This window comes from Carcharhinus amblyrhynchos, chromosome 28, assembly GCF_965287045.1.
Source record: "Carcharhinus amblyrhynchos chromosome 28, sCarAmb.v2.hapA, whole genome shotgun sequence".
Classification (NCBI taxonomy): Eukaryota; Metazoa; Chordata; class Chondrichthyes; order Carcharhiniformes; family Carcharhinidae; genus Carcharhinus; species Carcharhinus amblyrhynchos.
In genome coordinates this window covers 15,443,885-15,458,984 of record NC_137351.1, presented here as the reverse complement: position 1 = coordinate 15,458,984, position 15,100 = coordinate 15,443,885, and the positions used below count along the sequence as shown (strand labels likewise).

Sequence of the window (15,100 nt, the reverse complement as noted above, 5' to 3'; positions counted from 1 at the left end):
TTTGTATAAAGAAAGAAAGCTGGTGATAGGAAACTGTTTAATTTTCTACTTTTTGAACTGCAAAAGTATGGACAGGTCAAAAAGAGACAACCCCACATACTTCTGTGCCATTTGCTGACTGACAGCAGAGTGGTAATGTCAGTGCTCGACCTTTTCCTTCCCTGTTCTCTAATGACAAAGGTCATAGAATCTAAAGGTGTGATGAAGGAATGATACATTTTTAAAGGTGATTAAGAATGGAAAAACCATTGGAGTGACCTGATCTCTCACATTTTTAATTTCATTGTAGACAGTACAACAAACTACGGAACCTGCTGAAGGATGCTCGTCACGAATGTGTTATGTTCTTCAACGAATTCCAGCTGTACTCGTATGTGCCAAGAGAACAGGGAGAATCTGTAGAAAAATGGCAGACCAGGTTTGTTGTTGAAATTTAACTTGATGTTTGCAGCATTTTAAAAATCTTGAAATTATATTGTAAAACCATAGAATCCCTGAGGTGCAGAAGAGGCTATTCGGTCCATCGAGTTTGCAGCGACTATCCAAAAGAGCATCCCACCCAGGTATTGGGAGTATATTTTGTGGGAATGCGGAAGTAATCTGGATTATTTTTTGTGGTAAATGTTATTTTTATGAATCTAGAGTAAAGGCATTTGGTTGTTGCTGGAATATGATTGGAAGAAAAATTGAAATTGGGGAGAATGGAGTTCTGAGCTCTGTTGGAAGTTGATTAGTACTGATAACCCTGTTATGCTTTGTGCCCCGAAACAGCATGCTAAACAACAACATTTCAGTCATGCAAAAGAAAGAATAAAAACGCTATTTATTTATTCTAGGTGTATTTACTATGCCACAGTCTGGTACTATAATCACCTTGCAGGACTGATGCCTGTTGTTATGGTAACCGAAGATGCAGAAGCCATTCAGAAGTATGGGAGTGAAACGGATGGCGTGTTTGTCGTTTCTTTTAAGGTATTTTCCATTTCTCTGCTATGTCATTGAGCTCACTAAGCTAGAATGTTACTGTAGAATTGTGTGATGTGGCGTCCTGGAAGACGGGAAGAGGGTGAGAGGTAAGGGGTGAGACTTGGGTACGTTGCAAAGCCCAGACTTCCAGTCGATAAAGAGAATTGATGTTCAGTGTTATGATCCTGCAGGTGGTAAGAGACAAGCAAATCAAATCCCAAAGGGAAACTTAACAAGCTTATAGATTGTCTTTTTGTATTTCAATCATGAGAAGATACGTGTACTGAAGTCTTTCTAGATTTTCAGAAAGCGTTTGACAAAGTGCCTCACAAGAGGTTATTGCAGAAGGTCGAGGGACATGGAGTTGGGGGTAGGGTGTTAGCGTGGATAGAGGATTGGTTGTCAAATAGGAGACAGAGAGTGGGGGTCAACGGGTGCTATTCGGATTGGCGGATGGTGACTAGTGGAGTGCCCCAGGGGTCGGTGCTGGGGCCTCAGCTTTTTACCATTTATATAGATGATCTGGAGGAGGGAACCGAGTGTAGAGTGTCGAAATTTGCTGATGACACCAAGATTGGGGAACGGCAAATTGTGCGGAGGGTGTAGAGAGTCTGCAGAAGGATCTAGATAGGCTGGGCGAATGGGCCAGGAAATGGCAAATGGAATTTAATGTTGGCAAGTGTGAGGTGGTCCACTTTGGTAGGAAAAATGGTAGGAAGGACTATTACTTACGAGGCGAAAAACTGCAGCAGGCGACGGTGCAGAGGGACCTCGGGGTCCTTGTGCATGAGTCGCAAAAACCCAGCTTGCAGGTGCAGCAGGTGGTCAGGAAGGCGAATGGGATGCTGGCCTTCATAGCGAAGGGGATTGAATATAAAAGTAGGGAGGTCTTGCTGCAGCTGTATAGGGCATTGGTGAGGCCGCAACTGGAGTACTGTGTGCATTTTTGGGCGCCGCACCTGCGCAAAGATATTTTGGCCTTGGAGGGAGTGCAGAGGAGGTTTACTAGGCTGATACCGGAGTTGAGGGGGTTGAGCTATGAGGAGAGGCTGAATAAACTGGGCTTGTACTCGTTAGAGTTTAGAAGAATGAGGGGAGGTCTCATTGAGACGTATAAGATGATGAATGGGATGGATAGGATAGAGGTGGAGGGACTCTTCCCGCTCAGAAAGGATAGTAGGACTAGGGGGCACAGCCTCAAGGTAAAGGGGTGGCGGTTTAGAACGGAGTTGAGGAGGAACTTCTTCACTCAAAGGGTGGTGAATCTCTGGAATTCTCTGCCCATTGAAGTGGTGGAGGCTGCCTCGCTAAATATTTTTAAGACGCGGGTTGATGGGTATTTGATAGGAGAGGGGATTAAGGGTTATGGGGAGAGGGCGGGAAAGTGGAACTGAGCAGCGACAGATCAGCCATGATCTTATTGAATGGCGGGGCAGGCTCGAAGGGCTGGATGGCCTACTCCTGCTCCTATGTTCTTATGTTCTTATGTTTTTAAGTCAGAAGCTACAAGTTCCAGTAACATTTTTGGGATTTTAAATATTAGAATAAGACTTTTATTAAGAAAATAAAGTTTAAACACACAAGATTACATTTACACAGTTAAAACTAGGGAATATTGACGGGGGAATGGCTAGACTCCCAAATAACCATCTCTTTGGGCAATAATCCATTATGAATAAAAATTCCAGTAATACCACAAGGTAAATCCACTGTTGCTGTGGGGAAGGTACATCATGCAGTTTCTAATACTCTCACTCAGTTGTGGACGTTCAAAAAACTTTAAAACAAAACCCTGCTCTATAAAAGAACAGACAGTTTTCTGGATTGGCTGGAAACACAGGCACACAGATGCACAACCACAACCCAGCTTCACAGAATAACGCAAACCCCAGGAATACTAAAATTAATACCCTCTTCACAGTAAGGGGAGGTTTACAGTGAAGTTTAATGTTTCAGAGGACTCAGCTATTTGGCGAATAATAAAATTGTATTTTATGGATTTTCCAGAGGTTTTAATAATGATAACATCTGACACAGGTAAATATTTGAAGCTCTGGATTAAAATAGTTGTATGTGTTTAAGCCTATTGTTTGAGTACCTCAAACCTAATCTTTAATAAATAGCATCAAAATCTATTTAGTTCAGGAGTTGTCACGAAAAGCACACAGCCCCTAATGCGAAAACACTGCTACCGTAAATCTGGTGGGGGGGAATTATTTGACTGGTGTTTAACTTGTTTCTGTATCTGCCCTCTTCCTTTATTTCTACATCTCTCTGTTCTTCTCCATGTTTTCCAATTATTACAGTCCGTTAAATGAATAGGATGGCTTTCTACTCGTGAGAAAGAAATGTTTGATAGTTCTTTACTGTTGCCCCTAGATGGCAGTTGTGGTGCTCAAACAATTTACACTATTTGGTTCAATTATGTTTTCAAAATTGTGTGAAAGCAAATCTACAGATTTTGGATTTTCAGACATTAACAACGTGTTTTTAGAAGTCAGTTGTAAAGAAGCATGTCGCTTCTGGGAATGGTCTAGAAGGCGGGAATGGGATAAAAGCAGTTTAAATCTCCTGATGTGTCCAGCAATGACCTTTTGGGGCAGCACAGTGGTTAGCACTGCTGCCTCACAGCGCAAGGGACCTGGGTTTGATTCCCGGTTTGGACCACTGTCTGTGCAGACTCCGCACATTCTCCCCATGTCTGTGTGGGTTTCCTCCGGATGCTTCGATTTTCTCCCACAGTCCAAAAGATGTGCTGGTTAAATGCATTGACCCAAACAGGCGCTGGAGTATGGCGACTAGGGGATTTTCACTAACTTCATTGCAGTGTTAATGTAAACTTACTTGTGACACTAATAAATAAACTTAATTTCACAGGAACATGTTCTGTTGAGTCATAGAGTATTGTCACACTAAAGGCGGCCATTCAGCCCATTGAATCTATGCTCAGGTCAGTCCGGCCCATTTCCCAACTCTGTCCCAAAATTTTGCAAGTTTATTTTCCTGAAGTATCTTATCCAATTTCCTTTAGAAATTATTGATTGTCTCCAAGTCCATCACCCTCACATTCCATCATTTCTTGCCCTAAAATCTATGTTCCCTAATCCATGTAACACTAGCTAATGGGAGCAATTTTACTTTGTCTACCTTCACCTAAACCTGTCATAATCTTGCAATACCAGGTTAAAGTCCAATAGGTTTATTTGGTATCACGAGCTTTCGGAGTGCTGCTCCTTCATCGGCTGAGTGGAGGAGCAGCGCTCCAAAAGCTCATGACACCAAATAAACTTGTTGGACTTTAACCTTGTGTTGTGAGACTTCTTACTTTGTCTACCCCAGTCCAACGCCGACATCTCCACATAATATCATAATCTTGATAGTCTTGTACACCTCTATTAATTCTTCCCATAACGTCCTCTGCTATAAGGTGGTTAATCCCAACTTCTCCAACCTAACCTTGCAGCAAAACTCCCTCATTCCTGGAACCATCCTGGTAAACCTCCTGTGCAACCGCAAGGATCTTCACATCCTTCCTAAAGTGTAGTGACCAGATCTGGACCCAGTACTCTAATTGTGGCTTAACTTGAGTTTTATAAAGGTTTAGTATAATCTCCCTGCTTTTGTACTTAATGCCTCTTTTTACGAAGTCCAAAGTCCCATATACCTAGCTTACTACTCCCTCAATTTGGGCGGCACAGTAGCACTGCTGCTTCATAGCTCCAGGGATCTGGGGTTCGATTCCTGGCTTGGGTTATTGTCTGTGTGGAGTTTGCACATTCTCCTCGAGGGCTTTTTTTGGGTGCTCCGGTTTCCTCCCATAGTCCAAAAATGTGCGGGTTAGGTAGATTGGCCATGTCAAAGTTGCCCTTAGTGTCCTGAGATGCATAGGTAAGAGGGATTAATGGGTAAATATGTTGGGATATGGGGATAGGGCCTGGGTGGGATTGTGGCCTGTGCAGACTTGATGGGTCAAATGGCCTCTTTCTGTACTGTAGGGTTTCTATGATTCTATGAATATGTTCAGCCACCTTCAAATCAGTGTTACATTTTTTGGTCTCCAGTGAATGCACGGAAGTAAAGTATTTATGAGCATCCTGCAGCTACCCATGAATGGATATTTCCATTTCGGCAATTTCAATCTTTCACCACAGAAAGGAGGACTTTATGCTGATCCACTATACCATTTACATCACATCCCCATATATATTAGCATACTTAGAATACCAGCTGCATCCATGTAATCACCTTTGTTTCAAATTCTGCAGTTCTTCACAATGAACTACCCATAAACATAAACCTGTGGTTTGATCAGTGTCTTTCTTTTCAGAGCTATCTGGAGAATTTTTGGCCTGACTTGGAGGCTGTGCATCAGCTGTACGAGTCCATTGTTCAGTCTCGGAAAGAACGAGAATGTGAAAATCAGGAAAAGAACGGGAAAGAATATTTGGAGCATCTTGCTGTTGAAATACTGGAGGCTGGCATCAAATCTGGGAGATATATACAGGTGAGATCACTGATAGAATCACATCCTGATTATAAAATATTCCTTTTCAATCTCGCAAAACATTGTCTCCACAGCAAAACTCGGAATGAACTTTGCACAGCTCAACAATTGTACGTTGCCTTTAATGCCATGTGTTCGTGAATGTAGATATTTTTCTGTCTATGTTGTGGATGGCTGCTTCTTGCTAATAACAGCAAACGTTTATGTTACAATTGAGCATTACATTAATATTTGCAAAAGTCATTGCCTTTTTTGAAACTTTCATGAACAAAATTTATTGTTGAATATTGACACGTGTTTGCTGGAGGAATGTTTTATTTAAAAAAAACTTTAGAAAAATCCTGAGTATTGATAATTTGTTTAGGAAAATCAAGTAGTTGAAATAAGTTCAAGCATGGTAGTTGAAAATGACATGATTACTGAAACCCTGGAGTGGTAGGCAAAAAGGAAATGGAGGTGAGTTTGCATTCTTGATCAGGTACATAATCAGTAAGAGAGGATTGTCGATCAAAAAATCAAGGTGTAGAATCAATTTGGGCAGAGCTAAGAAACAGCAAGGGGCAGCAAACATTGGTGGGAGTTGTTCATAGGCCATCAAACTGTAGTGGTAATGTTGGACATGATATGAATCCAGAAACTAGCGATGCAAGTAATGTGGGTAATATTAGTAATAATAGGCAGAAACTGAGTTAATCACATCAGCACTAATGCTCTGATGGAGGAATTCCTGGAGTAGGTATGAGGTGAGTTTCTGGAGCATTGAGAAGCCAGTTAGGGATCAGATTATTTTGGATTTTGTGTTATGTAATGAGATGGAGCTAATTAATAATGGTACTGTAATGGAACTTTGGGAAATAGTGACCATAATATGATAGAATTTTGCATTAAGTTTGAATGTGGTTAGTTTCAGGATGAACTATAAATTTTAAATCTGAAGAAAGGAAATTATGAAGATAGGGACAAGTTGCTTATGGTAGATTGGGGAAATACACTAAAAGGTCTGATGGTAGACGGACAATAGCCAGTATTTAAAGGAATAGTAAATGATCTAAGGCACAAACACCCAAAGGGAAAATTAAATCAACCATGGTTAATGAGAGAAGTGAAAGATTGCATGAGATCCAAGGACATAGCTTATAAAGATGAAGGAAAAGCCGAGGATCAGGAGCAATTTAGAACCCAGCAAAGGAGGACCAGGAAATTGATTAAGAAAGGGAAAAGAGAAAATGAATGCAAACTAGCAAGGAGCGTAAAGGTGCACTGTAAAAGATTCTTTGGATATATGAAAAGGGAAGAATTAGTAAGGACAAATGTGGGCCGATTACAGGTGGAGACAGGAGAATTTGTAGTGGAGAACAGGGACAAGACAGAGAAATTGAACAGTTACTTTCCTTCTGTCCTCATGGAAGAAAGTATAGAAAAATCTCCCAAACGTATGAGGCAATCAAGGAACTTGTGAAACTGAGAACTAAAATATTATCTTTTATTAGTGAAGTGTGATTGTTGAAAAGTTAACTGGATTGACAGAGCTTCATCCCAGAATGTTGAAGGAGGTAGCTAGAAAGAGTGTGCATGCATTGGTGGTTATGTTTCAGAATTCTACAGGTTCTGGAAAGGTTCCTGCTGACTGGAAAATAGCAGACTTAACCCCATTATTTAAGTCGGGAGGAAGAGAGAGAAAATGGAGAACTGCAGATTTCTTAGTCGGTGGTATGGAAAATAAGATAATTTATTACAAAGGAGGCGATAACTAGACATTTAGAAAAGAATGATAACATTAGGCAGAATCATAATGTATTTATGAAAGGGAAATCATGTTCGACAAACTTGTTGAGGATATTACTTGTCGCCTTGAAAGAAAATCAGTGGAGGTGATATATTTGGATTTTCAGAGAGCCTTTGATAAAGTCATGCGCAGGAATTTAGTAAATAAAATTATAGTTCATGGGATTGAAGGAAATGTGGTAATATGTATTGAGAATTGTTTACCAGACACAAAAGCAGAGAGTAGAAATAAGTAGATCATTCTCAGGATGGCAGGCTGTTACACATGAGGTATCAATGGATCAGGGTTGGAGCCACAGTTGTTCACAATCTATATAAATTATTTAGATGTGAGGACCAATTGTATTATTTCTAGATTTGATACCAAACTGGGTGGGAACGCAACGTTTTGAGGAGGATCCAAGGAGTTTTAAATAAGCACTAGGAGCAGGAGGAGGCCATCTGGCCCCTCGAGCCTGCTCCACCATTCAATAAGATAATGGCTGGTCTTTTTATGGAGTCAGCTCCACTTAGCTGCCCGTTCACCATAACCCTTAATTCCTTTACTGTTCAAAAATTTATCTATCCTTGTCTTAAAAACATTCAGTGCGGTAGTCTCAACTGCTTCACTGGGCAGGGAATTCCATAGATCATAAGAACATAAGAACATAAGAAATAGGAGCAGGAGTAGGCCATCTGGCCCTTCGAGCCTGCCCCGCCATTCAATAAGATCATGGCTGATCTGTCGTGGCTCAGTTCCACTTTCCCGCCCTCTCCCCATAACCCTTAATCCCCTCTCTTATCAAAAACCCATCAACCCGCTTCTTAAAAATATTTAGCGAGGCAGCCTCCACCACTTCAACGGGCAGAGAATTCCAGAGATTCACCACCCTTTGAGTGAAGAAGTTCCTCCTCAACTCCGTTCTGAACCGCCCCCCCTTTATCTTGAGGCTGTGCCCCCTAGTCCTACTGTCTTTTTTGAGCGGGAAGAGTCTTTCCACCTCTATCCTATCCATCCCATTCATCATCTTATACGTCTCAATGAGATCTCCCCTCATTCTTCTAAACTCTAACGAGTACAAGCCTAGTTTATTCAGCCTCTCCTCATAGCTCAACCCCCTCAACTCCGGTATCAGCCTAGTAAACCTCCTCTGCACTCCCTCCAAGGCCAAAATATCCTTGCGCAGGTGCGGCGCCCAAAACTGCACACAGTACTCCAGCTGCGGCCTCACCAGTTCCCTTTATGTAAAGGCGTTCCTCCTCACCTCAATCCTAAATTTGCTCCCCCTTATTTTGAGGCTATGGCCCCTAGTTCTAATTTCACCATCCAGTGGAAACAACTTCCCTGCTTCTATCTCATCTATTCCCTTCGTAATCTTATATGTTGCTATAAGATCTCCCCTCATTCTTCTGAATTCCAATGAGTAAAGCCCCACTCTACTCAGTCTCTCCTCATAAGCCAACTCTCTCAACTCCAGAATCAACCTAGCGAACCTCCTGTGCACCCCCTCCAATGCCTGTATATCCTTTCTCAAGTAAGGAGACCAAAACTGTACACAGTATTCCTAGTGTGGCCTCACCAGCACCTTATAGAGCTGTAACATAATCTCGCTGTTTTTAAACTCCATCCCTCTTGTGATGAAGGACAAAATTCCATTTGCCTTTTTAATTACCTGCTGCACCTGTAAACCAATTCCTTGAGATTCCTGCAGAACGACACCCAGGCTCCTCGGCACAGCAGCTTGTTGTAATTTTTTACATTTTGCTGTTATGCCTACCAAAATGGATGACCTCACATTTACCAACATTACACTCCATCTGCCAGACCCTCATCCACTCACTTAGATTATCTATATCCTTTTGCAGACTTTCAGCGTCCTCTGCACACTTTGCTCTTCCACCCATCTTAGTGTCATCTGCGAATTTTGACAGACTGCGCTTGGTCCCCAACTCCAAATCATCTATGTAAATCGTAAACAATTGCGGTCCCAACACTGATCCCTGAGGCACACCACTAGTCACCGATCGCCAACCAGAAAAGCACCCATTTATCCCCGCTCTTTGCTTTCTGTTGGTTAGCCAATCTTCTATCCATACTAGTACATTACGGTGCACCTTTATCTTATGTAGCAGTCTTCTGGAAATCCAGATACACCACATCCACAGGTTTCCCATTGTCTACTGCGCATGTAATGTTCTCAAAGAATTCCACCAAATTAGTTAAACATGACCTGCCTTTCATGAACCCATGCTGCATCTTACCAATGGGACAATTTATATCCAGATGTCTCACTATTCCTTCCTTGATAGATTCAAGCATTTTCCCTACTGCAGAAGTTAAGCTAACCAGCCTATAGTTATCTGCCTTTTGTCTACCTTTTTTTAAACAGTGGCATCACATTTGCTGTTTTCCAGTTTGTGGGAACCACCTCAGAGTCCAGTGAATTTTGATAAATTCCCACTAGTGCATTTGCTATTTTTCCCGCCATCTCTTTTAGTACCCTGGGATGCATTCCATCAGGACCAGGAGACTTGTCTACCTTTAGCCCCATTAACTTGCCATTAACTCCCCATTAACTTACATGATAATAGTTTCTAGGTTCTCACCTGCCATAGCCTTCCTGTCATCAATTTTTGCCATGTGATTTGTGACTTCCACTGTGAAGACCGACACAAAATATCTGTTCAGTGCCTCAGCCATTTTCTCATTTCCAGTTATTACATCCCCATTTCTTGTCCTCAAAAGGACCAATGTTTACTTTTGCCACTCTTTTTCGTTTTATATATTTGTAGAAATTTTTGCTATGTTTTTATATTCTGAGCTAGTTTACTCTCATAACCTATCTTACCTTTATAGCTTTTTTCGTGGCTTTCTGCTGACCTTTAAAGATTTCCCAGTTTTCTAAGTTCCCATTAATCTTTGCCACTATTATTACCATCTATTAAAGTGAACTTGAATAGTCTAAGTGAATGCACGAGAATATGACAGATTCAATATATAAATAATTGTGAAATTATTCACTTTGATAGAAAAAACAGAACGGCAGAATATTTCTTAAACAATGAGAGATTGCGGAGTGCGGGTACCTAAAGCGACCTGAGTGTCCTTGTGCATGAGTGACTAAAAGTGAACATGCAGGTGCAGCAAGGAATTAGGAAGGCAAATGGTATGTAGGCCTTCGTCACCTGGGGATTGAGTAAAGGAGTAAATAGTGTCTTTCTGCAGCTATTTGGAACTTTGGTGAGACCTCACCTGGAGTATTGTTTTAGTTCCCTTATCTAAGGAAGGATATACTTGTCACAGAGGGAGTGCAAGGGATGTTCACCAGATTAATCCTTGGGTTGGCGGAATTGCCTTTTGAGGAGAGCCTGTCTTTAGAGTTTTGAAGAATGGGATGATGTGACCTCATTGAAAATTAGAAAATTCTTATAAGCCATTACAACGTAAAGGATGTAGTTAAGATGCACCCTTGGCTGGTGAGTCCAGAACCAGTCTATAATGACATTCCATTGTGGAACTTGGATTTGAATCCACTGTGCAGAATGAAAGTATCTGCACAAAAACGGTTTGGATTTCAGTTCCCCCTTCTAATACAAACATCTTCCCATTCCAAGGTGGAACTTGTCCTGGCCTGCCAGCCTACAGGAGATTGAGTGACATGAGTTATGAGCAATTCCAGTCCCCTTCCCATGAGTTCACAGCATTCCGCACTATTTTCCACAGTGAGGCCATTGCAAGGGCTGACGTCAGTGGAACAAATTGACGTTGCTGTTTTACGGGTGGAGAGGCAGCTTAATTCTACATCTAAAGGTTTAAAACTGGCATTTCTGTTTGGGAGAGACTCAGTGAATGTCAGGACAAGACGGCTGGTGAATTGGGACAAATGAGCCATTTAAGGCATGATCACAGAATGCTGTTCTTAATTATGGAATGAGAAACCAGCAGGCCAGAAATTTGGTTCACATCTCTAAAGATGTGTGGGTACGGTTGGTAACACTCAATTGCCCCTTAGTGTCAGGGGGATTAGCAGGGTAAATGTGTGGGGTTACAGGGATAAGGCCTGGGTGGGATTGTTGTTGGTGCAGGCTCGATGGGCTGAATGGCCGCCTTCTGCATTGTAGGCATTCTAAATCAAACTGCCCAGTTTAAAACTCAGGTTATTGTTAAACTAGAAAGAGTGCAGCAAAGATTTACTAGGATGCTACCGGGACTTGATGGTTTGAGTTATAAGATTGACCCGGCTTGAGTCACTGTCTGTGTGGAGTTTGCACGTTCTCCTTGTGTCTGCGTGGGTTTCCTCTGGGTGCTCCGGTTTCCTCCCACAGACCAAAGGTGTGCGGGTTAGGTTGATTGGCCATGCTAAAAAATTGCCCCTTAGTGTCCTGAGATGCGTAGATTAGAGGAATTACAGGTAAAATTTGTAGGGATATGGGGGTAGGGCCTGGGTGGGATTGTGGTCGGTGCAGATTCAATGGGCCAAAGGGCCTCTTTCTGCACCGTAGGGTTCTATGATCTGTTGGGACTGGGATTTTTTTCTCTCGAGTGTTGGAGGCTGAGGGGTGATTTTATTGAGGTCTATAAAATAATGAGAGGCATAGATCAGCTAGATAGTCAATATCTTTTCCCAAAGATAGGGGAGTCTAAAACTAGAGGGCGTAGGTTTAAGGTGAGTGGGGAGAGATACACAGGGTTCAGAAGGGCAATTTTTTCACACAGAGGGTGTTGAGTGTCTGGATCAAGCTTCCAGAGATAGTAGTAGAGGCAGGTACAATTTTGTCTTTTAAAAAGCGTTTAGACAGTTCCATGTGTAAGTTGGGTATAGAGGGATATGGGCAATTGGGACTAAAAGATGATGGTATAGACACGTTGGGCTGAAGGGCCTGTTTCCATGCTGTAAACTTCTGTGACTCTATATAGTCTCAGGATAAGGGGTTTTAAGGCTGGTCTTTTAAGATTGAGATGAAGATTTCTTTACTCAGTGTGGTAAATTTTTGGAATTCTCTTCCTCAAAAGGCTGCGGAAGCTCAATCATTGAGCATACCCTAGACAGAAATTGATAGCTTTCTGAAGATAATGACATCAAGGGATGTGGTATTAGTGCAGGGGATGTGGTGTTGAGGTAGATGATGAACCATGGTCTGATTGAATTGTGGAGCAGGTTTGATGGCACAGATGGCCTACTCCTGTTCCTGTATTCCTACCCACTTGGGATAGTGATTGTCTCTGCTGATGTTAACCTAGTTCCCCCAGTATATCGGAATCAGAAACTTCCCCAGTTCTTGTTTCGTCTGTTTTATCTGTCTGCAACATCAAAAGGGTACTGAAAGCAGACAGAAAATTGGTGAAAATCATGCTAAGTCTAACTACATCATAAACCTTCTGATTTTATTTCTGAAACAATTTGTGTACTAATAGATACGGTTTATGTTCTTAGGGTGTTTTAAATGTCAACAAACACAGATCTCAGTTGGAAGCCTTTGTTCGTATGCAAGGATTGACTAATAAAAAATCAGGTAATTTCACTCTTTTTTTAAAAAAAATGTTTTATAAAGTGATTTGTTTGTATAAAGTTTTTCTGTTTGTTGTCTGTCAGAACTGGAAATGGACATTCTCATCTATGGCACTAAGGCTCGAAACCGTGCCATTCAAGGTGATGTGGTGGCTGTGGAATTGCTGCCAAGAAATGAATGGAAAGGAAGAGTTTCTGTATTATGTGAGAATGAGTCTGAGGAAAAAGCTACTGAAGAAACTGAGAGTGAACCAATGCCTACGGGTAGGACATTATTGACCAAAAAAACTACCCACATGTTTAATTGTAATCCTTCAACTTTTTTGATTGCTCCCATTTCTTTTCCTCTGTTCAACAATCCATATAAACTATCCTTTTAATGTTAGAGAATTGCAGTATAGAGATTGTATTATTGCTCTGCTTGGCAAACCAGCTACAAGCCTTACCTTTTTTAAAGTTTACTTATTAGTGTCACAAGTAGACTTGCATTAACACTGCAATGAAGCTTCTGTGAAAATCCCCTAGTCACCGTACTCCAGCGCCTGTTCGGGTACATTGAGGGAGAATTTAGCATGGCCAGTGCGCCTAACCGGCAAGTCTTTGGACTGTGGGAGGAAACCCACGCAGACACAGGAAGAATGAGCAGGCACCATACAGACAGTGACCCAAGTCGGGAATTGAACCCGGGTCCCTGGTGCTGTGAGGCAGCAATGCTAACCACCATGCCGCCCATATCTAAGGGATTTAAAGGGACTCTTGGTCAAGCTTTCTCTTCTCCATTTAAAAGTGGGATTCAGTTTTTAACCTTTTCCAATTTGTGAGGGAGATGTTCAAAAGGCAGCACCCAATGGCAAACACTCTTAAAATTGCCATTGTCAGGTGCCTCACAACAGCCCATCAAGAAAGGGCAAGGAAATGTACATTGAAACAGCAGAGTTGGGGGAGAGGGGGGTCGATGGGTAGTGATTGGTAAGAAGCGACGCTACTAAAATGGAAAATTTTTTTTATTATGTATAATTTTCCTGACAAAAGTTTTACAGTTAATTACTTCATCCATTATCTTTTACTTAAATATTGTATGAAACAAAACAATAAATTGTATGAGGGTGAAAACATCTCCCACGTTTTCAGTAAAAGGGGCTCAGGTTGATGTTGCCTTTTCATTTGTAGGTAGAGTTGTTGGAATTATCCAAAGGAACTGGCGAGATTATGTTGCGTCCTTCCCACCCAAAGAAGACATACAATCTCAGGGTAAAAATACTCGGAAGATCCTGGTTACACCTTGGGATTACAGAATTCCTAGAATAAGGATCAGCACCCAGCAAGCTGAATCCCTACAGGTGGGAATTATAGATAAATCACAGAATTGTTACAGTGCAGGAAGCAGCCATTCGGCCCACTGTGTCTGCACCAGCTCTCCGAATGAATAATTCCCTTACTGCCATTCCACATAACCCTGAATCTTCTTCCTTTTCAGATAACAGACCTTTGAATGTTTTAATTGAACCTGCCTCCTCCACACACTTTGGCAGGGCAGTGCATTCCAAACCTTACCCACTTGCATTTGCTTCTTTTGCCAATCATTTAAAAATGTGCAGTCTTGTTCTCCGTCTTTTCAGAGTGTGAACAGTTTCTCCCTTCTCTGTCTAGACCCCTCATGATTTAGAATATCTCTATCAAATCTCTCAGCTTTATTTTCTCCAAGGGAAACAGCCCTAATTTCTCCAAGCTATTTTCATACCTAAAGTTCCTCATCACTGCAACCATTCTCATGAATCTTTTCTTTATTCTCTCCAAAGCATTAGCATCCTTCCTAAAGCACATTGCCCAGAACTGAATGCAGTACTCCAGTTCAGGCCAAACTAGTGCCTAGTACAAGTTCAATGTAACCTCCTGGCTCTTATACTCTATACCCCTGTGGATAAGCCTTTATTAAGCACTCTCTGAACCTGCCCTGCCACCTGCCAATGATTTATGCACCCAAGTCCCTCTGTTCTTATACCCATTGTACTCTTTAGTTCATATTGTCTCTGAATGTTCCCCATGCCCAGTATTGAACTTCATCTGCCACCTGCCTGCCCACTCCACCAATTTGTCTATGTCCTCCTGAAGTTCTACAATATTCTCCACACAGTTCACAGTGCTTCAAAATTTCTTATCTTCAGGAAACTTTGAAATTGTGCCCTATACACCAACACCTATGTCATTAATATATATCTGGGAAAGCAAGGTCCCAACACTGACTCCTGAGGACAATCACTACAAACCTTCCCCTCACCCCAAATCATCCATTAATCACTACTCTGTTCCCTGTCGGTCGGCCAATTCCATATCTGTGTTGTTATTGTCCTTTTAT

At 41.7% G+C, this 15,100-nt stretch overlaps 1 protein-coding gene across 3 annotated transcripts in view; it reads left to right on the top strand.

Moving 5' to 3' along the window:
- Positions 1-15,100, top strand: part of dis3l (DIS3 like exosome 3'-5' exoribonuclease) — a 57,022-nt gene that overhangs the window by 18,955 nt on the left and 22,967 nt on the right. For all 3 annotated transcript variants that reach the window (XM_080214125.1, XM_080214127.1, XM_080214126.1), the window contains 6 exons: positions 290-418; positions 837-972; positions 5,294-5,470; positions 12,670-12,748; positions 12,829-13,008; positions 13,915-14,084. In XM_080214125.1, coding sequence (XP_080070251.1) covers positions 290-418; positions 837-972; positions 5,294-5,470; positions 12,670-12,748; positions 12,829-13,008; positions 13,915-14,084 — 871 coding nt within the window. The remainder of the gene's footprint in view (positions 1-289; positions 419-836; positions 973-5,293; positions 5,471-12,669; positions 12,749-12,828; positions 13,009-13,914; positions 14,085-15,100) is intronic.